At 50.6% G+C, this 23,658-nt stretch overlaps 1 protein-coding gene and 1 long non-coding RNA gene across 7 annotated transcripts in view; one reads left to right on the forward strand and one right to left on the reverse strand.

Annotated features, from left to right (window-relative positions):
• Positions 1–23,658, forward strand: part of neurl1aa (neuralized E3 ubiquitin protein ligase 1Aa) — a 68,091-nt gene that overhangs the window by 36,672 nt on the left and 7,761 nt on the right. For all 3 annotated transcript variants that reach the window (XM_064315161.1, XM_064315176.1, XM_064315169.1), the window contains 3 exons: positions 548–789; positions 1,716–2,037; positions 18,132–18,818. In XM_064315161.1, coding sequence (XP_064171231.1) covers positions 548–789; positions 1,716–2,037; positions 18,132–18,818 — 1,251 coding nt within the window. The remainder of the gene's footprint in view (positions 1–547; positions 790–1,715; positions 2,038–18,131; positions 18,819–23,658) is intronic.
• The window catches only part of LOC135243394 (uncharacterized), a 58,152-nt gene that overhangs the window by 31,310 nt on the left and 3,184 nt on the right, over positions 1–23,658 (reverse strand). For 2 of the 4 annotated variants that reach the window (XR_010326627.1, XR_010326625.1), the window contains exon 2: positions 4,180–4,570. This is a non-coding gene — a long non-coding RNA (uncharacterized LOC135243394). Of the gene's footprint in view, positions 1–1,922; positions 2,061–4,179; positions 4,571–23,658 lie in introns of those variants that run through there. The other 2 variants (XR_010326628.1, XR_010326626.1) reach the window with 2 other exon arrangements.

Here is a 23,658-nt window from a genome sequence, read left to right on the forward strand (position 1 = left end):
GTTATTGACATATAGATTTTGATCGGCACGTCGAGGCTGGAACATGTTCTGCCGTGACCTTCGACCTGAAGGGTGACTTGTTTTGTGTATCTTTCGGGCCTGAGGGTACGGTTTTTTGGGCTGTCGTCTCTGGCTCTCTCCCCGTGTCACTGATGGACCCAGATACCGCAGAGCAGTTACTAAAATGGCCGCCTGGTGTGCTTTGCCTGAGCAGCTGCCCGATTGGAGAAGCTGGAAGCTCCATCAGAGAAACCCCACGGCCTTTCGCAAATGTTAAATCTGATGATGATGTCGAATGGGATATTTTAAGGAAGCGCAGTCAGCGTAGCGTGGCTTTACAGTATACACCAGGGACCTGTTTCACAAAGCAGGATTACCGAGTTAGCTGGATAGCAGCATTTAGTAAAACCCGGAACCCTCCCAAAATTTGGAATGTGGACTGAAGTAAAAAGAGCTGTTCCGGGTTTTACTCCTCCTGCTTTGTGGACCCCCCCCCCCTCCAGGCCAGACGGAACTGTGCTTAACGTCCCCGTCCCTTTCTCTCCAGATTCCCTGGGGGGCCCGTTCCCCGCCACCTCTCACCGGTGTCACCACAAGCCCAAGCGATGCCTGCCCGTCCAGCAGTGCGCGGGGTTCCCCTCCAGCCCCCTCCTGTTTCACCCCAACGCCAAGGGGTCCCAGATCGTCATGGACCTGTCCCAGAAGTCCGTCAAGCGGCAGTCCAGCTTCTGCAACGCCATCACCTTCAGCAACCGGCCCGTCGCGCTGTACGAGCAAGTCAGGCTCAAGGTACGTCCGCGCCGCCGCCGCCGCCGCTGCCGCAATCCGCTAACGAGATAACGAGTCTGTTACTTCCCTTCTGGGCTCCACCACTTCCTGTTTCGGGTAAAGAAGCTTATCCCTGTTTCCACTTCCCGACTTAGTCCGTGACCGTATTTAAACACGCATGTGGGACAAGCGTTCTATTGATAAGGTACAACGGCCTTATATAAGTAAGTAAGTAGTGAGAAGAACCGAAAATATACCTGTACCAGCCTATGCTATTGCTATTTTATACAGCTAATAGCATTTAATACAATTAATAGCCTATACTGTTACATACAGCTTTGCAACTGTCAGAAAAGCTTTCCACAATTCCAAATCTGTTTTCAGACTAGGGTTGTTTAGCAAAAATCATCTGAACTCATAAGATCAAGTTGTGTGCACATCTATTGAATGTCTCAGTTTTAATTTTATCTATAAATACATACTATCAGCATATGGGCACACCTGTGGTTGTGATTCAAAGTTAAGGTGAATGATGAGAGGGCTGTATCCACCCTTGAGGGGCAAAAAAAATTATATCTCTCATAAATTTGGTACCAAATACAATAAATACTGCCTTTGAAAAATAATTGAATCAATAAAAAGTGAAAGCATAATGCGTTTGTAAATGCTACATTGGAGTAGTTTCCGTAGTAGCTAGTTTTCTGTGCGCTATAGGTGGCATATGACCCAGTTAGCTAATGTAACTAGGTAACTAGCAAACGCATTGTGAACAATGCACAATGAACGTGCTGTTTAGGCTCCGGTTATCTACAGACAACATTCCTATGAAGGATGTATTTTAGGCCATTTGAGGGAGCATTTCAGTCCATGATGCATGGCATCATTACTGGGGGATACGCATGTTGCCGGTGTGTGGTGCGGGACACAAACCCTCCACTGTCCCACAGATCACCAAGAAGCAGTGCTGCTGGAGTGGAGCCCTCCGTCTGGGCTTCACGGCCAAGGACCCGTCCCGCATCACCCCTGACAGCCTCCCCAAATACGCCTGCCCCGACCTGGTGTCCCAGGCCGGCTTCTGGGCCAAGGCCCTGCCCGAGGAGTTCGCCAACGAGGGCAACGTCATCGCCTTCTGGGTGGACAAGAAGGGGCGGGTCTTCTACCGCATCAACGACTCCAGCCCCATGCTGTTCTTCAGCGGCGTCCGCACCATCGAGCCCCTGTGGGCCCTCATCGACGTGTACGGCCTGACCCGGGCCGTCCAGCTCCTCGGTGAGTCAACAGGGCGCTCAGCACTGGGGGAGAGAGAGAGGAGGGGGTCTCCTGATTAAGAAATATCTGCACCCCCTCCCATCCCCCCATACCCCATTCCATTCCAGCACTGCCCCTCCCTCCCCCCCACTCCCAGGTTTCAATTCAGCCCTGTACGCACGGCTCGTAGTTCGCCAGTGTCTGTCCGCAGGTACGCTACGCTATGTTCTCTCTCAAAATGGAGTTCGTGCGAGCCTTTTGGCGAGCTTGTGTCCTTTTTTCTCGAAATGTAATCTTTGGTCACGGGACGTGGGAAACTACGGAGAAACTGCTCTTGGTAATGCGGGACCTCAGAATTTCGCCCGCGTTTAAATCTGACGCGTTGCCGTGGAAACGGATGAAGAGATAAGAACCGATGCTTGGAAACACGAAGTTTCCACCTTCCAGGGGTTAACAGGAGTGTACGTGAGGTCTGAAAACGAGACTAACCAGTGTGATGGGTTTCTCCACAAACAATGGAACCATAGGGGAAAAAAAGGAACTCGTTTGTAAACGAATCGCAGTTCCTACAGCCTTGCCGGTACAGTCTATGCCTTGTTTATTGTAAGTATTGTCACCAAGGTTATATTAACCCTTTGACGACTGATGCATTGACTGCTGGCGCATATCACGGTATAAAATACGGAGTTCAGTAACTGTACATGTAAAGATGCAGAGCTTGCTGCAAAGTCTTACTCTAAGTAACAAGTTGGTAGACACTATCCTCTCAAAACACATGTGTGCAGGAGCTGTCACAGGTTGACCATATTTATACCATAGAGTGACTAGAAGATGTATCTGGGCATACGTATATCACGGATACACAGAATACAGCGATCGCGTGCATTGCTGTATATAAAAGTATCGGTTGTTTTTGAGTATGAGCGTACGTCAGTGTTCATAATGCGTTTTTTTTTTTTTTTTATCCAAGCGTTCTTCAGCCGTGGAAAGAACCCTCGTTATTTTTAAAGAAGCATCCCTCTACTCTCCAGGGAGCTCATGCAGTCATCCCTCTGGGTTATAAATAGAGCGGGGTTCACGTGCTCTACAGATAGCACAGTTTAACCTAATTTTAAGCTCTGCCAATTTGACGCCGGCCCGGTACCCCCTATCTCAGGGCGGGACGTTTTTGTTTTTTTTTCGGGCACAAGAGCCAAGGGGGTTATCAGGAGCCCCGAGCGCCCGTCCAGCAGCGATCCACTCAAGTGCTCTCTTTCTCTCCTTCGCCGTGATGTCACACACGGTGAGGCTCATGTTCCTTGCCGGGGGGGGGGGGGATGTTATAAAATGGCCAGAGTGAAAAAAAAAAAAAAAAAGAAGACACTTTGTCCGCTCAGATTAATCCGTGCCAGAGAGCGAGACGGTCCATCGCAAAACCCCCAATCGCTGTCACTTTGGCCGGTGACCTACCGCCAGCGTTGGGCTCAGGCAAAATACAAGGGCTAACACATTTCTCCAGAGGTCCTCGACCCCGTAGAAAAATGAAATGGTGCTCGTAGCGCAGCTCAGAGAGCTCTCTGAGCCTCAAGGACTCTCAATTCCAGGCTTTAACTAGCTTTTCAGAAGCCTGAGGTCTCGAGCCAGGGGTATCTCATTTTATTTTGATTTAATTGTTTATTTACTCTATTGCAGCATTACTCTATAGGCTGCGGCAGTACTCAAACAGCCATTAAATAGCGTAGCCTAAGATTATGACTTTCCCTTTTTTTTCTTTCTTTCTTTCAAAATTTTTCAGATCATTTGCTTTGTTAAAGTGATGTAGCAAGCCAATTCTTTTTTGGGTCAAAAGGTTTTTTCTCGTTAACGATTTTTGGATTTTTGGGGAAGCAGAACTCTCGACCCTCGAGCTGAACCGTTCTGGGGAGGCCCCTCGGAAAAATAAATTAATTCCCTGGAGCCTTTTTTGGGGAAAAGTGGATCGTCGCCGAACGGCATTACATCGTTGCAGGACTCTTATGTCTGACTGTTGTTCATCCAGATATGAAACTGTACGAGGTAACCATGGTTTCTGAATAGCACCAGGGAGAGCTCTGCCGTTTCGGACCGTTGCTGGGAGCAGCTCCAGCGCGTTTCTGCGGTCGTGTTTCTGCGTCACATTTTTCTATTTTCGTTCTTTCCTCTCACCTGACGCGCTCGTTGACCCCGTCTCCACTCCTCGGAGCCGCTTGGCGACGTCCCCCAGCTGCGGCTTGTGCGTCACGGTAACGGGGGGGGGGTCTCTGTTTTACCCAGCATGCACCTGAGGACCCCAGAGGCTATGCGTCATCCTCCTACAGTATGTCCCCGTCTCGCTTCCTCTCCGAATCGGTGGGGGCGTACTGCCTGACCCCAGTCAGGGTGGGGGCGTACCGCCTGACCCCAGTCAGGGTGGGCCCGTCCTGCTGCTGACCGCTGTGTTACCTCAGAACACGAGCCGATGTCCTCCGATGGCCGCAGTCTGTCCACATCTGGGCACGTTAGCATCGCTGGGCCACAGGCCAAGGCTTTCTGTACGTCTGTAAGTCCACAACATGCCCTGAGAAAACACAGGACACAATGTGTTTGTTCTAGCATGCAGTTCCATCAGTCAGGCTCCACGGTGTTTTCTGCATGTGGATGCAGGTTGTTATATAAGGGAAAAGGACCAGAAATTCAAGGCCTTCCCATGCACAGTGAAAATTATATTTCTCCATTCTACAATAATAATAGCCATCCTTATATTCTGTGCTTCCTCTGTAAGTCATAGAAAAAACAACAATGCTTTCATTAAATTAATGCTCTTATTTTTTTTTAAGTACATGTAATGCAAAGTAATTATCTCCCAGAAGCAATATCCCATGTGTTACTGTCTCCTACTTAATGATAATCCAAGTGTTTTACATTCAAAAGAGAAATGAAAGCAACACAATAAATTACACTGAGAACTGAGAGTGTTTTAACAGAGTACAGTTTTACACACTGTTCAGGGGAGTGTCGCTGAAAGCAGCGATTAGCACGATAGCACGTCCTTTAAACCTCGAGTTTCATGCGTTAGCACGATAGCACGTCCTTTAAACCTCGTGTTTCACGCGTTAGCACGATAGCACGTCCTTTAAACCTCGTGTTTCATGCGTTAGCACGATAGCACGTCCTTTAAACCTCGTGTTTCATGCGTTAGCACGATAGCACGTCCTTCGAACCCTCCGTAAATGAAGGAGTTTCTGACAGGCTGAGAGACGGAGGGAGAAAACTCGCCTCCCTCCCCAGCTGCGGGTTTGTTTGCAGAACACCGTGTGACTCCGGATGGCTTTTCCTTTTGACTCGCCCTCTTGGGGCTTCGATTAAGTCACCGCGTGACCGGCAATAATAATCCATTTGTGAACACCGCGACGATGGTGGGGAGAAAAGGTCAGCGGTGCAAACCTCCGGAACCTGACTCACCAGAGCAAAGGCTGGACATCTCTCTCACAGGTGGCCAAAATAATCTAGGAGAAACAAAATCGTTTTTTTTTCCCGACCAACAGCGCGACTCTGCAGTTTGATAAATGTCCGCCGGTTCGCTACTTAGGCTACTTCTCGTCTTGACGTTTTGGGGCCTACGCCGTTGACCCACGCGGCGAGGCTTCGGCGGCTCCGGCTGTTTCGCGGAGTTCCGGAAGTTCCTGTTTCACTTTGGGTCCCGTTCGCGAGAACCTCAGAAATAAGATGGGATTTGGGAACGACGTCTTGTTAGTGAAACAGCAGACGATACGTTCTGACAGCTGCCATTTTGTTCCACAAAAAACAAGACCAGGTTAAAACCTAGTATATGGCTGGACCTAGCACACGTGATCCGGCCGACCAATGGTGTGACTTCATAACTCGGCCGACCAATGGTGTAACTTCATCACTCACTCAGTCAGTCAGTCACTCACTCTGCCACAGACGTTCGCGTTCGTAGGGCTGGCCCCGCTGTTGCGGTCCAGCCAAAAAAAAAACTGGTTCATCGTCATTCACCGCCCTCATTATATACTGTACTTTCGTTTCTGGTGGGCAGCGACGATTTAATAGTAGTTACATAATGACTTAATAAACTGCTTGATTTGTTGTTGTGGATTGTTTTGTCCCCAGATTCTTTCTTTTTTATTAATCTGGCAGACTGTCGGATTTTGTCAGATTTTTATTTATTGGAAAAAAACGCAAGAGATTGGAAACATTCCCCTGTCAGGGTGATGGCTTTGTTACAGGAAAAATAAGGATGTTTTCTTTCTTTTTTTTTTCTTTCTTTCTTTCTTGTGAGCAGGAAACCCAGCGAAGTTTGATGGATGAGGGAACAAAAAAACGTCGCAGCTTGTTCACGTCTTTCGAGAAAGTGTCGCTCGTTACTGACAGTGGCCTCGGAGAAAGCGTCGGTTCGGTCAGAAGGGCAGAGCGAGGTGCCAGGACTGATATGAGAACAAATGCGCCGCAGTCTGACGGTCGCAGACAGGTTCAGACCAGACAGCACTGCTACCGCCAGAGGATGGGCTTCACTTCCAATCTGTCATTGGGAACACATGCTGCACGCCGTGGTCTGTTTGAATATAAAAAAAAGGCAGGAACTTACTTGCTCTATTTCAACCCACTTCAGTTAAAACCCGCCCAGGTAGTGCATTAGCATTGTTTGCTAACATAATTTCTATCTGATACTTTATGCGCATTTATATTTGTGTGGATTAGACTGCATCTCTCTGCAGGTATGACTGAACGTCATTGAACGTTTTTTGAATGTTTTCACAGCATCTGCTGGTTTAACTCCAGTCCTGCAGGGTTGCAGTGTCTGCTGGTTTAACTCCAGTCCTGGAGAGCCGCAGTGTCTGCTGGTTTAACTCCAGTCCTGCAGGGCTGCAGTGTCTGCTGGTTTAACTCCAGTCCTGGAGGGCTGCAGTGTCTGCTGGTTTAACTCCAGTCCTGGAGGGTTGCAGTGTCTGCAGGTTTAACTCCAGTCCTGGAGGGCCACAGTGTCTGCTGGTTTAACTCCAGTCCTGGAGAGCTGCAGTGTCTGCTGGTTTAACTCTAGTCCTGGAGAGCCTCAGTGTCTGCAGGTTTAACCCCAGTCCTGGAGGGCCACAGTGTCTGCTAATTTTCAAGGTTCTTTTTGTACCAGTGGTCCATTTATGTCATTGATTGGCTTAGGAATCAACACACCCTGTTCTCAAAGTCTTAATTGGCAGCTGATTGAAAGGAAACCACAAAGACCCACAGACACTGCGGCCCCCTTTGGATTCAGTGTGACACCTCCACTGCAGACTGCCCTGTCCAGTAAAGCAGAAAGAACCCTAAAAAATAGATATTAAAAAAAAAAATCAGTCACCAGGTCAGACCCAAGAAGCCAGACGAGGTGAGTTAATTGTGAAATCGGCTGCTTTAGTTAATCAGTTAAGTGCTGAGTGAGTAAAAATGGAAAACCAGCAGACGCTGTGGCCCTCCAGGACTGGAGTTAAACCTGCAGATCCTGCGGCTCTCCAGGACCTGGGTTGAGAAACTCCTGCTGTACATTTCCTTCTCCGTTTCTTTCGAAGTCCACACGTGATGGTTTTGAATCTGCAGTGAGAGAAGGTAGTGACATTGAAATATAGGCCTACTCTGTTTTCAGATGCAAATCCAGGAATCTCTTGGCCTTTCGTTACCATGGATAGAATTTAAGCAACCCAACTCTTTTTGGGATGATGACTTGTTTAACAGGGATCACTGAAATGTGTCCATGTCTGACTTGATTTTCGGCTGGTCTGCCGATTTCTGTGTCTGATGCAAGCCAGTGGTAATGCAGAGGTTTGGTGAGACCGATCAGTCCACAGCAACGCTGCTCAAAAAACAATAAAAACAAAAGTCGGGTTTATTCGCCCTTACACAAAGATCAAATGGTGTTTCGCCTCACCCAAGGAGAAACACATAATTGCCTTTAATGACACGGTACAGTCATACGCTCATTGCCTAATGAGAACAGGAGACAAAAAAAGAGAGAACATGGTCAGACCGTAAAATGGCTGCCGTTGAGCAACTCTCCCACCGGCCGATTTGCGAATCGTTTTTGGCTTTCGTGCCGTTTATAGTTATGCCACCGGCGGACGGCCGCCTTGATTATCCGCGGTTTTACCTGCGTTTGATTGGCCCAGATCTGTGTGTAGTCACGTCGCCGTCCCTGGCCCGCACGTGTCCATTCCCCCCCCCTCCTCCCCCCCTTGTAGGAATGTAGGGGAGCCGATGAGGCAAGACAGATGAGAACGCGCCGGGTGTGGCCTGATGCCGCAGATCCGACCGGCTCGCTGATGATTAGCCCATGGGCTGGTCTCGCAGTGTGGGAGCTGGGTTCAAAGACGTCGTGTGGAGTGGCTGCAGTGTTATGACAGTTATGAATTTGAAATATGCGCTTTTATTTGTTTATTTTTTTTCTGGAAATATGTCGCCAGGGATTGCGTGTCTGGTTAGGGGGTTAGCCTGTGCCACGAAGGGGAGACTCTTTGAGTTCGTACAAGACGTGTGGTCTTATTTGCTGTTGTCAGATGGAAGGTTGTCCCATTGATATCACTAGTGTCTCCTAAAGACTAGCTTCACTCGTACCTTGTGTAGCGTGTAGCCTAGTTACGAATGGAGCTGTTTTGGCAGTGTTAGCATTGCAATCGTCATCTGAATGGCTCTGTTGTTATGTATGCCTGTGTTGTCATTGTAATCGTATGTAATGCCAATTTATAAAAAAAAGTTTTTGTCGTTTTTTTAAATTTTTTTTTAGTATGGTTTAGTTAGGCTCTTTTTAACCTGTATGTCTTAGTTATGATTCTGTGGGTTTGTCATTCAAGGACCACTCCCCCTCAATCCCCTATTTCCTATAGACTCAAGCCCCCTCGCGAAAATCCGCCTAATTTGGTTCTCGCGGTTGGAGAGACACTATACTGTAATAGACCATCTAGATATACCATTGCTGTTCTCCATCACGCTGCAGGTCACAACTACAGAGGTATTCTGTGCGGAGTAATATCACTGTCTGCTTCTGCTGTGTTCCGTCTGAACACATGCAACGATTTACTCTGTGGCAATCGCACCAGATTTGCAGTCGGGTCTGATTGTATGAGTCAACGTGGTCTGGAACGGTACACACACTGTTTAACAAAATATGTACCATTATTCATGAGAGATAAAGACGGCGATCAAAAAGGAGAGGGAGGAAAGGTGGTTTTTTTTTTGTTTGTTTTGATTGATGAAGGCATTTTATTGGCCCTGGAGGTCAAATTTTTCTCAAGTAAACAATTTCCATCTAACGCAGCTAATTAAAATTCCCCAGCATATAGCCCAAAAATAATAATAATAATAACTTCAAGCATTGAACCAGTTGTAACGATCCATAAAATTTTTTTTTTTTTGCTAAAATTCAGTTTTGAAACACCTGGGATGTGATACGAAGAAAAGACGGAAAAGTACAAAGAAAAAGCGTGTAAAAATTTGCGTCCTACGTTTGCTTGGAGTCACGGTGTGTTTGCCTCCTGCCCGCCTCCGCTGGAGCAGAGGGAAGAAAATTAACAAGTTGTTTTTACAGCAGTTGAACAATTAACAATCAGCACTGAAGGCTAATTAAAGTCACTTTAAAGTTTAATTAACGTTAAGTTGCTAATTGCTGAATTTTTTTTCAATGACTCATTTCCTTTTTTCCCAGAAAGGCATTTATAAAATGCCCTGCTGCCATGTTCCTGTTCTTCTGGGGTTTTGGGAAACGGTGTCAGTGTTTTTCACACTTCATATTCCGCAGTCCAGTCCCCACGGTCTTAATGATCGCTCCTTTCTGTAACGGCATTGCGAAGCGCACAGTGCTTCTCTCATCCAGTGCACTGTTATAGCATTCTCATGCTGTTTTTTCTTCTTTTTTTAAATGGGGTACATTTGCATAAATTACCTATTTATAGATGCGAAATCAGCGGTTCAGATGAACAATCCTGAATGCACCAAGAAACCGTTTCACACCAAGTATTCCATCCTGTGGCCTTCTAACCACAAACTTACTCCTACTCACATTCCATGTTGCTTATTCTCATGTAGCATTTCAGCTGTTGAGCAGACGCTCTAATGCGCTCTGCATTTATGCAGCTTTTCTTCTTTTTTTTTTTTGAACATACAATCCATTCCATCACAGCTGGATGTTATGAAAATAAGAATTTCCACACAGCAGCATCAGCAAATGGTCCCTTGTGGTTTATTCACAGCGCAACGTTTTGACCCAAGAGGTCAAGAGTTCTCGGGGTCGAAACCGCTGCACTGTGAATAAACCACAAGGGACCATTTTTCTTTTGTGCGGGAATTCTTTATTTTCTCGTAGTCTCATTCTTTTGCCCGGCGCCTGGCCACGCCAGTTGGATGTGCGTGTGCGACGTTCTTTTCCCACCTGGGAATTAAACCTGCAACCTTGGAGCACAGCAAGCCCAGTTCCCTAACCACTACACTAGAGCAACACCCAAATCTGAGCTCTTCCTTCACGTATCTTTCTCTCTCCATCACCGGCCTCCGTGGACCTCCGTGGCGGAATCAGAGAACCTCCATTTTCTGCACACCTGGCTTGTCACCGCCATGTTTGGGCCTCGGCACCTGTAGCCAATGAGAGCGGACGGCCGGGGCAAGATTAAACGGCGACTTGACAAGCAAGGAGCACATGATGGATTTCGAGTGCGCGCCGTTTTCGAAGAAATTGGAAGGCGAACGGGGTCTTAATTACCGACTATGTTAACATGTTTACCTAATTAGCGAAAATGCCCGAACGTGGCCCGTTCCAGGCCGCGGTGATTGAAGCCGTTCGGGCAATAACTTACGGAAAAAGCCAATTAAATAATAAATCATTATGCCGCCCGTCGGCCAAGAGCCGGGGGAGACCTGATTGGGCGTTTGCCTTGCTTTTGAAGGCCGCAGATGAAAGGAAAATCGCTTACAGATGTCTGAGAAAGGCATTATCAATCGAACAGTTCAGTGGGCCATTTGGCTCAAGGACCTCTGGCCAAAACAAGGAAAGGTTGTCATTTCGGGAAACTTGTTCAGGTTATTCGGAAACGTCGGAGTGTTTCTTTCTGTGTATTGCCAAATCCTGGTGATTTTGGGGAATTTCGCTTTGGAAAACGTACAGTATTTTATTGGATCCTGGTCGTGTATATGCATTGATATAAAAATATGAGTCTATTGACAAGTTGTGGATACCTTGTTGCAAAGGACTTTGATGCCTTGGTGGTCTTCATGTTGTTATTAATTTATTATTAATTATTATTGTTGTTGGTCACTGCTTGTGCTGTATGTGAAATATTGTGCCGTTTGTAAGTGTTGTACTGGCTCATGTTGAGTTTCAGAGTTTAAAATGGCGCTCCAGAAGAACCTCTCCCCTGTGCTCCCACCACAAGACTGATTGCCTGATTGGCCGAACGCATAAAAACTGAAATTAAATATTCCACATTCTCTGCGGGCCAGCCAATCAGTTGTTCCGCTCTCTCCCCGGACTATTTAATAATCAGTTTAATGAACGGCGGGTGGGTGGCGGGTGGGAGGGAGGGAGGGAGGGAGGGAACTGTCGACGGGGCAAGAAATAGAGGCTTTAATGTAAGTACCTTATGATCAGGCCATTAATTCTGAAAGTCGGCCTCGGCTCTCCGGGGCCGATGGGAGCCAGCACAGCGGGCTCTAATTTGAGTGCCGAAAATTTGGGAACGACCCCCGGGGCCCCGACTTCTTCGTGACCCGCGTGAAGAGCCTGTCGTGTTTCGGCGGTGACCGCGCGTCTCCGCGCGTCCCCCGTGGCCTCTGCAGCGAGGGCTCGAAACCGCGGCTGGATCTGGGCCAGCGACCGCGACGGCGTGTCCATCGCCCTGCAGGCCTGCGCCTTTACAGTGTCCCCTCTGGGAGGATTTTAAAGCATTGCAATGTCGCGCCCCGCACCCCCCCACCACCCCCCACCCGCCCAACCCACTCCCCTTTCAGCTGTGCAGCCCACAGATGTGTCTTCTCAGCCCCCCCCCCACTTCCCACGGGATGACCTCATTGGTAGGCCGGATAACTCTGCGCGGACTTAGCGCAAATCCCCTCCTCGCTCAGGAGCGCGACCTTGACGGAGGTCACGTGGCATTCGGCTAAAGCTAGCATACAGCCCTACAAAGGGGGGTTCGACGAAGGGGGGGAAAGAAAGGAACCCAGGCAATTTAGCGGACACAAAAAAAAAAAACGAGAAAAGAAAGACGCTTCTCTGTTCAGGAGCCCAACAGGTGCTGAGTTTGGCCTCTGTCACAAACGCTGAAACGCTTCAGCTCTGATTATGCTCTCAGCTGTCCCATTTGTTAACAAAAAAATGAGGGGGGGGGGGGGGACTCTCTATCAGCCGATAAACAGGAGGAGACTCGGGTCCCAAGAACCCCTCATTTTTGGTGGCTCATTTTGGAAGCGGTCAGCGCTGGTTTGAGCGGCGCTTAGGCACAGGTCTGTGAGCTGGTCTGTGAGCCAGTCTGTGGGCCGGTCAGTGCTGGTTTGAGCAGCTCTTAGGCGCAGGTCTGTGAGCCGGTCTGTGAGCCGGTCAGCGCTGGTTTGAGCGGCACTTAGGCGCAGGTCTGTGAGCTGGTCTGTGAGCCAGTCTGTGGGCCAGTCTGTGGGCCGGTCAGCGCTGGTTTGAGCAGCTCTTGGGCGCAGGTCTGTGGGCCGGTCTGTGGGCCTGTCAGTGCTGGTTTGAGCAGCTCTTAGGCGCAGGTCTGTGAGCCGGTCTGTGAGCCGGTCTGCGCTGGTTTGGAGGCCTGAAAGGATCCGGCGGCGGTACAATGGCGGGCGGCGGAGGGGAGCAGGTGCTGCTGGCGTAATGAGCGCGCGGGTGCAGCTGGCGCAGTCTCACACGGCGGCCTGAAGAGGAAGCCTTGGCCCCGACCGCCGCGCTCCCGCCGACGCGTCCTCCTCTTCACCGAGAGAAAGAGCCCGCCGCCCGGGAACAAAGACGCCATTTGCATTTTTATTTTTCCATAAAGTCACTGCCCCCCCCCCTCCCTCCATGTACACAGACACACATACACTCTCTCTCTCTCTCTCCTCCCTCTCTCTCTGATTAAGATACATTGCCAGTCAGTGGCGTGCTTTTTAAAAGCTGATGATGAGATACAGCAAGCGCATTTCCAAAAAAAAAAAAAGAAAGAAAGAAAGAAAGAAAAAAACCTCTCTTTTATTCTTCCTCCCCAGGCCTGGTAATTGAAAATGTGGCGTGAGCTGCAGGACGCGTCTTTAGAAAATTCAGCAGAAGCGCTGACTGAACCGCCCCGGGGGGTCGGGGGGGGGGCAGAGCCGGGCGCATTCGAGCCCGTTATTAAAAGCTCCTGCTGTGGATGCGTACGGGTCGCTCACGAGAGCCACGCCACATAAATTAGCCCTGGCGTCCGGCCGGGGCGGGAGGTTTTGGGACGGGGGTGTTAGGTTTTTGGGGGCGGGGGGGGGGGTTAATTGTCTAATTTTGCCAGCGCGGCGTCCCCCAGGATGCTCGGTCAGGGGGCTGCCGTGTACACACCCTTTTGTGCCCGTTCCACTACGCTCCTGGCGCCGGCCTCTCCCAGTTTTAACAGGGCGCGGCTGGACTGGGGGCGCTGGGCAGACGTTCGCCCACGGTGTCATAATTCACCGTAAATTGCCGGGATCAGACCGGCGGCTCAGTTCTGCGTATCACCGTGCTCGGTATGCACAAGCCCCCCCCCCCGTGTGTTTACACTAGTCTCGGTACAGTTCATCTGATCAGTCCAACACCCTCCCCCCCGCCCCCCCCTCGTATCCCCGGGAGACGTGTCATCGCCAACAAAACCAATTCCTCTCGCTGTCCCCGAAGCCTCGGGTCCGAGGAGCTTTCCAGCCTAATCCAATCAGCAGCCGCGTTCACGGGTAATGGAAAGAATTGAGCAGTGCTCAGCCAACTGTGCATCGGGATTGGCTTTTGCCTTTCGCTTCTCTTTTTCTTCCCTTAGCTACTTTCGAGAGAGGACTTAAATAATTTAAGTGTTCCACACGTCTTATTGGCACAAATCAATAAGGTTTAATGCTTTCACGCACGCCTGCCCCCCCCCCCCACGTGTAGAAAATGCGATTACCCTCCGAAATATCCTGCATTTCTCCTCTCGATAAGTGCAGCGATAGTGTTTGTGAGGGATGCTTTGAATGAGGAGAGCTGCTGATCGTTGGGTTTCCTATCCCAGGGCTATTGCACTGGCCAGAGAAAGGGGGGGGGGGCATTTCACGTTCCTCTCCTGGGGTGTCCAGTGGAGAAACCTATCCAGTTAAATTCAAGAGCTTTATTTTCCTTCTCTGGTGGCTTGGGTTCCAAATGCCGTGAAAATTCAAGTCGTCACATCTGTGGGATGGTGACACAGAGTGAAGTGATGTGATTTAATAAGTGGTAGCCTGGTCGTTCCAGTGCAGTCGCCTTGGGGGGTGGGGGGGGCTGGGGCGTTCTTGGATTTAATGGTTGATTAACTGAGTACGTGTGCCCCATTCACTGTGGTACATTTACTTTGCAAGACTTAGAAATAATTCAAATAATAGACGTTCCATTGTAGATCGTACAGGAGGCGCAGAGAACTGACATTTGACAGAGTCTGAGCATTACGAAAGGTGCAGAGAAGTATAATTTAAGAAAAGTCAATATTGGGTGGCTGGCACAAGCCTCCATTAATATGAGCCCACCATCTCAGACCATGCTGTCATACCGCTAACAGAGGATTGGAGGCCTCAGATAGTTTTTTAAATTGTCCACACAATTTTCAAATGAACTATTGTCTTACAACGCTCCCCCTCCCCCCAACATACATACATACACACTTCATTTTTCATTTACACCTGGGAATACAGTTCGCCATGTGAGCCCGTGGACACATTGATCGGTAATGTCAAAGAGCGTTGCCGTGACACTTTGTTTGATTGATGGGACCAGTTACAGGAGGATTCTCGCCATGTTAATCATATTGAATTTAACTGACATAGAATGACATGAACAGCCGGTGTGCTTTGATACTTCAGCACTGAAACAATAACTGCTGGATGCAACAGATGACTTGCTTCAACACATCTAACCATTGCTTTTTACTGGTGGCACTTCAGTACCTTCGATGGAAAGGAGCACGCGGGTTTGTTTACCCTCGTACCCAGTACCTACCTTCCATAACAATGAGTGACAATCTTAACAACCCTACAATGACTGGTAAACCAGACTGGCAAATCAATAATAAAATACAAAAAGTTTTTAGGAAAAGTGAATGGTGTAAGAGTAAGGCCTGTCACCCAGGGTTACAGTTCACCCCCCCCCCCCCCCCACCTGAAAGTCCCAGCATGCCGCTTTGCGTCTGTTGCTGATTTTGGGATTCCGCGAGGAGAATCGCAAGCCTTACCCTAGTACCGTTGTGCTTAACTGAAGTGGAAAGGACCTTTTTTATCCCTCTCAGCTGCGTTCTCTGAATTAATTTCTGAAAGTGCGGTGCACAAGCTTTCTAAACAAGCAAGGAACGGGCCCTGGCTAATGCAGACTCTGGCGCTTCTACCAACCCAGGCCCTGGAAACTCTTATAAAACACATGCTAATTTTATTCATGCTAATATCTCTCGATTTGCTGCGGGCAAACTGGCGGTTGCGATCTGACAGGTGTTCGGTTGCCGGTCGGATTCAAAAAGGGCAGCGAACGAGCCGGAATCCGGTTCGATCCGGTCCGGTCCGGTCCCGGGATCAGACCCAGGAGCTTCGCTTCCATATATAGCCACGATACAAAGTCTTCCCCCTTCGCCAATCTAAACCTTAATCTCCTTAGCGAGCAAGCTGAACAAAGATGCCGCGATTTTCTGCGGCTTTGACCGCCTGACGGGCAGCGACCGATCTGGCGCAGTTTCACCCCAGAAGGACACGATTCTCTGATGCCCACTAATGCCCGCGTGGCCTGCCTGGATCTCTCTCGATATTTATTGGTACAAACCGTTCGTACTCCCCTGAGGTAAATAGCATGCAGGTATTGCGGCCCAGTTTCAGTCAGTGTTCAGAAAGGCAAGGCTACGTAAAACTGCTCCGCTGTTTCAGAGTTGCCACCTGACTCAAAATCCCTGAACGTTAATATTTGACACGGGTTAAAGTTTGACGCGGGAGTCTCGGACATGGATGTTTTGTGAACGTGTGATTTCTGAAGGGACGGGACGAAGGGGACACTGTGGGACACTACCGTCCTACTCAGGGAAGTACGCAAGCGGTTCATTATTACTGGAGTGTGGGGGTTTGTGTTACCACAGACGTAAGGTATTTGTAGACAGCACCGGTGGCCTGACTCACACACCTGAGGGAGACGGATCACAGTGCGTTCAGTGCTGTTTGTCGCTGGCCAGCCTCTCAGGAGACGCAGCTGAGGCTAAAGCAGTTTATCTGTGACCGGGAGCGGAGCTGCTCTCTCTCTGACCCGGTTTAGTGAAGTAAGAGCGTGAAGTGACAGGAAGTCCAGCGACAGCCAGCCAGCCAAACCCCACCCCCTCCCCCCCGCCCCCTGCCACCCCACTCCCAAGGGAGAGAGAAAGAAGGAGAGAGTGGAAGAGTGAGAGAGGTGTGGAGTGGGGGGGGGGAGCGGGGGAGGAGAACCTCTCTCAGCGGGACAGGGCTCTCTGTCCGTCACTCTAAACGCCCGTCTCGAATGTCAGGCTAATTTTACCCCACCGCGTAGGGGAGCGGGGAGAGGGCGGGGGGGAAGGGGGGGGGGGCTCCATTTAGAGCTGTTATTTTCAGCGGCTGTCAGAAAGCCCACGAATGGCCCGGATGGGTCTAAAAGTAGCTCGCTCTCCAGCGGCCGTGCTATCGGTTTTCTGTCTCCGCACCGCCGTAGCCAGCCCCCACCACCACCCCCGCACCCCCGCACCCCACCCCTCCACCCCACCGCACCCATCCTCAGTGTTTTTCGGAGGATAAAAATGGAGAAGGGAGAGGGGACAGTGTGGATTCCATTGGCGGGTTTGGAATGTGTGTGTACCTTTTTGGGGCGGCAGGGGTGTATATTTAAACGGCAGTAACAGTAAGCGTCGCGATGCCCCCAGCGTTACCCTTCACACGTATCATTTAGCCCGTGTGACAGTTGGGGTGCTTGCTTATAAATAAAAGGGGAACCCCATGCCACAGCATTCAACAGCAGTCCTGTTTACAAGAAATTTAACTGGACTGCAATTCCCACCTTCATCTTGAATACAGGAAAACAGAAAAGTCACTTATTATTTTACCGTTTACCTACAATTGTTGTGTATGTGTGTGTTTTTGTGTGTGAGTGTGTGTGTACTAGACTGACATTAATATGAATGTTTGGGGCTGTCTGTTGCTCACAATGAAAAAGGATCTACTTACTTCTGCAGACCGATGCTTTCATGTTCCCTCAAAGTGTTTTTGTGGGATTAGTGCACAGTTTGTAGCGAATAATGAATATGCATTTGGAAAGCGAGCACCAGGGAACTTGTTCTGATGAGCTAAATTGATGAGTATCTGCTGTGTCCAGCCAAACACTTTTAATGGGTGTTTTTTTTTTTTTTAAATCTTAGAACTCAGCTGTGAGCAGTTTAACTGAAACACGAAGGTTTGTTTACATCTGTCAGTTTATTCGGCTCGTTCTCGCCTCCTCGCACAACGTGACTCGAGCTCCGCATCAGCGCTGCTGATGCCCAGGGTCTCCTGGGGAGATCTCCAGGGGCCCGCAGAATTAATCTGCACTTGCATCTTCATCTCCAAGCCGTAGCTCTTCATCGTCACTCGTAATCTTTGAGTTTACTGCTCGCTATGACTTTACCGACTCGGCCAGTGCTTACTGTGAAGTAGACTAGGCTTGATGTTCATGGTTATGGATAACCGATGTGTTATATGAGTATGGTACTTTATCGGACCTGCGTTCAGTAGTTGGTCCAACAACCTTTGGTGTGCACTTACTGTACGTCGCTTTGGATTAAGGTATAAATGAGACGTAATGTAATGTGAACTGGGCGCATTTAAAATGGATTCACATTGGATAAGAGCGTCTGCCAAATGCCTGTAATGTAATGTAAAATGGCGGCTGACTCTGCCGTAGTCTGCGTTTGCTCTATAAAGCCCTCTCGCCCGTCCCCCTCTCTCTCTCCCCACAGACAGCGAGATCGTGCCGCTGGACTGCCTGCGCCCGCGCTCCTTCACCACCGTGAGGCGCTCTTCCCTGCGCCGGGAGGCGGACGAGTCGCGCCTGTCCGTCAGCCTGTGCGACCTGAACCTGCAGGAGGAGCAGCTGCACCTGGCGTCGGCCGCCTGCCCCGTGCCGCAGAACTCGCTCAACTCGCAGCAGTGCCACCTGCTGGCCGCGCAGCTGGACTGCGACCTGCGCTTCCACCAGCTGCGCGGCGCCCACGTGCAGACGCTGGACGAGCACACGGTGTCGCGGGCGGAGCACGGGGCGTCGCGCGAGGAGCGCACGTTGGTCTTCACCGAGCGGCCGCTCCACGCCGGCGAGACCGTCTTCGTCAAGGTGAGCAAGTCCAGCCCCGCCCGCCTGGGCTCGCTGTCGTACGGCGTGACCTCCTGCGACCCCGGCGTCCTGCGGCCCAGCGACCTGCCCTACAGCCCCGAGTCGCTGGTGGACCGCAAGGAATTCTGGGCCGTGTGCCGCGTGCCCGCCCCCTTGCAGAGCGGCGACATCCTGGGCTTCCTGGTCACGCAGGAAGGGGAAGTGGTGCTCAGCCACAACGGCGTCAGCGCGGGGATGCAGGTCTGCGTGGACAACTCCCGCCCCCTCTGGATGTTCTTCGGCCTGCACGGCGCCATCACGCAGCTGAGGATTCTGGGTAAGCGTTACCGCGGCGCTGTGACATCACTGTGAGGCGTCTTAATCTTTAAACTCCCCCACGCTGCCTCAGGCTCCCAAGTGTCAGTCAAGAGTCTCAAAAATCTGCCATCCAGATTTTCAGAAATCCCCCCCCTCCAGCGGGGATTTTTAATTTATGTAACACCTGAATTTAGAGCACAGAAATGCTGACAACAAAAATGTACATTGCAAATGTAACCCATTTGTTCTGCCTCGGAGTTGAGTGGGGAATCAGAGCCGTCTCAAATGACAGAATCCCCCCCCCCCCGCCGTGGGGGATTTCTCAGGGACGCTGAGGTGTGGCTAGCTCAGAAGCGGTTGGTTGAAGTCCCAGAAGCTCGAAACAGAAACAAAAAGCAAAACTATACAGTTGTCGAAAGCTGTGAGGAGAATAAAATAAGGACAGGCAAGAGAAAGAGAAAGCACGCAGTCAATCGCATTCTGTCAATCGCATGATCCCCCTTTATCGGGGAGTTTTCCAGGCTCGTGAAACAGCGCTTAGTCATTGCTGTTTAAAGGCTTTTCCCCATTTTAGCGCACAGAGGGGATTAATATAGAAACGGAGCTGACAGAGTGATAGATTTCGATCTGTGCGTCAGGATGCACCTGCTTGAAGTTTTCTGAAAAGGAAACCCAGGGAAAGTGGCTGGTTGGCCATGCCGTGCCGAGCGCTTGGAGATCAGACGCGTAACAGCCAATGACCTGACGTGCTCTCGGTGCGTGAACACATTCATTACGAGCTCCGAGTAGCTGCACAATGATAATTACCGATCCCTTTCCCAAGAACGGCCTCAGGATGCCCTTTAAGGCTTTTAAATTCTAATTTGATTTGGGGGGGCTATAATGAACGGAGGCGAACGTACTGTGTCGGAGTCGCAAATCACCATCTCGCCCGCCTACCGCGTTCACGCGTCTGAAGTCTCGAGAGCGGAATCGATACCGGCGCCGTCACGCGATCCGCATCAGAATAGTGAAACAACACGAGCCATTCCCGTACGCGGTGTCTTCGGTCCTCCACAGAGGACAAATGGCGCTAAATATACCCCGCCCCGCCCCCCCACCCTGCTCTGTTTCTCAATGGCCACCGTGGGCTGAAAAATAAGTGCTTTGAGCGCTGGTAATATGTCCCGGAGGAGCTCCAGAGCCCGGATGAAACCCGGTCACCTGACGCGCTCCACTGCCCTTACCGCCGCAGCGCTTTTTTTGACAGTTGGGCTACCGGCTAGCGCACACACCTAGCGCTCGTTTGAGACGCAGCTCCGGCGCCTGGGCCAGAGAGGGAGCGGCGCGGCGTTGACCCGCTAGCGCCTCCATCTGGTGTGCGTTACCGTTACGGGTGGAGTTGGCGGCCGTGCTGTCATTACCGTCAGCAGCGAAACCCGCTAGCCGCCGCCGGACGGTAGCGGCGCGGCGCGCGGCGGTCAGAGGAGAGAGCGCGAGGCTATAAATACCAGCTTAAGACCCGTAATCTGAATACGGCATAATCTCCCAGCATCCCGTGCTGGGGTCAGCCTGAGCTCTGAGAGGACGGCGAGGTGGCCGGGGGGAGGGGCGGAGGGGGGGGGATTGGGCGGGGGGGAAGGTGCGGTACGCTACGCTACGCTACGCTAATGCAGTCAGTGAGACTGACACAGAGACCCTGCTTTGGTGAAGCAGACGGCCTGACTCTAGCCCAAAGCAGACGGGGGAGGGAGAAAGAGAGAGAGAGAGAGAGGCGTTAGCGGGGGAAGTGTAAGTGCTGTTTAGGGCGGTGGCAGAAGCTGAGGTAGCGGTTAGGCTAAGGACACCGCCGAGCGGAGGGTTGCATCATCGCCCCCCCGCAGCGAGGCCTCGCTGTCGCGCCGCTGAGCGGGGCACTTAAGCCAAATCGCTCTGGTGAAACATCCAGCTGAGCGAATGGATTACGATGCAGACACGGGCGCCATTTTGTGTCTGCTTGGCAAATAAGCAATCGCAGTGCAGAGCCACAGGAGGAAACAGGAGGGAGGGAGACGGTGTGAGCCGGAGCCCTGGATTACCGGACTCCTGCGCCTGTCCAGGCTTGACTTACAGGTGTCAGGCTTTGTCAATTTTCAGCCGCCTTATCATGACATCGTTTCGAGTTGCGTCTGTGTAGGTTTTAACATGTTGTAAAAACAAAAGGTTTCAGGTTTTTCCTGTTCTTATAGCAGCAAGGGATAACGAAATAGTGAACCTGGCTCATTTTTGACCACAAAACAAAAAACAAATGTCAGATGGAACCTGGTGAACGGTCAGCTCTGGTACATGCGTGTAGTAATACAGATGCCGTGTGCTGGGGTAGGTGCTGAACACTGGAAATGTCACCTTTGGACTATGACCTCTGGGTTTACGGTCCAATGACCTCTGACCTCCGACCTCTGCTGTTTGCTGTGGGGCAATGATTTAAGCTCCTCTGCCGCTCACCCGATCACCCCCCCCCCCCCCCACTCAAAATAAAATATTTTTTACATGGTCTATCTGAGAGGGCAGCACACATTTACACTACACAGGGCATCATATTGAAGTCTGTCTCTTCTCCATAATGTACCATTTTATGTCATAATCCCTGTCTTTGTTGCATGTCCACCTTAAAACCTGCAGGAGGACTCAGGTCCCCAAAATCCAAAGTCAATTAATACAGATCAGAGAGACCTGGCACGCAAACTAATTATAGGGTTTTCTCATTGTTGTCCGTTTCTAAACAGTATTGTCTATTTACTGTGCTCCTATACAGTCTATGTAGCGTACCTTTCTTAGGAATGCGCATAGCAGTGGTTACGTAAGGCGCACTCCTCAGGAACGGTAGGCTGGAAATAGACAGGAAAATGCGTTTTTTTTTTTCTTTTGTGCTCTGTCCTGGAGTACAGCTCTGCTATTTGTGTGCTTTGATGGGTACATATTCATTATGACTGCACTCTCAGCCAGACAGAGAGGAACGAGCGTGAGGGGGAAGCACACACACACAAACACGCACACACACACACACTATATACACACACAATGCAGATGGACCTCTCTGGAAAAAGCCCTTGGGTTGATTGAATCCGGCTCTCGCTTTTGCGACACAGAGGCTGCACTTCCTTAAGTCACATCAAGCCTTTCGGAGTCAGCGTCTGCACCGTCCTTTATAGTAAAGGAACAGAGACGGGGCATAATGTAACAGGTTGAATGGGAGATGGGGCACAGTGTAACGGGGTGAATGGGAGATGGGGCACAATGTAACAGGGTGAACGGGAGATGGGGCACAATGTAACAGGGTGAATGGGAGATGGGCCATAATGTAACAGGGTGAATGGGAGATGGGGCACAATGTAACAGGGTGAACGGGAAATGGGGCACAATGTAACAGGGTGAACGGGAGATGAGGCATAATGTAACAAGGTGAATGGGAGATGGGGCATAATGTAACAGGGTGAATGGGAGATGGGGAATAATGTAACAGGGTGAATGGGAGATGGGGCATAATGTAACAGGGTGAATGGGAGATGGGGCACAATGTAACAGGGTGAATGGGAGATGGGGCACAATGTAACAGGGTGAATGGGAGATGGGGCACAATGTAACATGGTGAATGGGAGATGGGGCACAATGTAACGGGGTGAATGGGGAAAGGAAGGCAGTTATTACACACACCCCTGCTCGTTCTTATTACGCACGCCGCTGCGGATTCATTATGTATTCCATTAAAATGTCATTCCGCGCGCGGGCAGGAGAGCTGTTCCCCGCCCACGTCCATTCCCAGCCTGAACGCCGCTCTCACAGACGTCCTCAAGCACCGCACTTACGCCCACGCCTCTCTCTCTCTGTCTCTGCTCGCTTTTTCTCTTTCTCCCTCTCTGTTTCTCTCTCTCTCCGTCTGTACTGCCTTTTTCTCTTTCTCCCTTTCTGTTTCTCTCTCTCCGTCTCCATGTCAACTCGTTTTTCTCTTTTTGTTTTTCTTTCTCACTCTCTCCATCTCTGCTTCTTGCTTTTTTCTTTCACCTTCTCAGTTTCTTTTTTCTCTCTCTCCATCTCTGCTTATGGATTTCTCTCTCTCCATCTCTGCTTATTGATTTCTCTCTCTCCATCTCTACTTCCTTCTCTCTGACATCCCCCCTCACCGCAGTCATTCAGACACACAGGGCAGGAACAGCAGCAACCCCGACCCCCCCTGCTGACTCACACCCCCCCCCCCCCCCCTTTATGATTTTCACCGTCCGCCCAGGCTTTTCTAGCGCGGTTTAAAGGGCAGCGTATGACAGCCGTCGCTGCCCCCGCTCGTCGTCTCTTCAGAGACAGGTTCGGCGCCCTCTGCAGGGCCCCAGCGTTCGCGCGGTCGTTAAGTCTCCCAGCACATCACGTTGTAGGTCAGGTAAGGTAGTACATTTGACATCTGTAAACATGTACAGATTTACATAATGCAGAAGTAGCCATTGCATTTTGATTTCCCCTTGAGCCACTTGATAAAGACAGTAAAAGTTTTTTGTATCCAATACATTGGTTTGCGCGCACACGCACGGGCGCACACACACACACACACACGAGCACGCGCACACACACACACACATGCACACACACACACATACACTCCACTGGACTTCAGAAAGGGGTGTCGCCCAGCTGTCTTCCCCCGTGCAGCCAATGGGAATGCGAGCCGGGCAGAGCGGTTTGGGTGCATTGTGGGAATGCCCCTCATGGCCGCGGGGTGTGGAGCCGCGTTCTGTGTCTCGTAATCCCGCTGTTTCTACACCAGCGGAGGGAACAGCTGTTCACGCCCCCGCCCCCGCCCCCCTGTCATCTGCGAGCGGAGTGGGCGGGGCTGCGCCCCCCTGTCTGCTGAG

Source organism: Anguilla rostrata, chromosome 2, assembly GCF_018555375.3.
Source record: "Anguilla rostrata isolate EN2019 chromosome 2, ASM1855537v3, whole genome shotgun sequence".
Taxonomy (NCBI): Eukaryota; Metazoa; Chordata; class Actinopteri; order Anguilliformes; family Anguillidae; genus Anguilla; species Anguilla rostrata.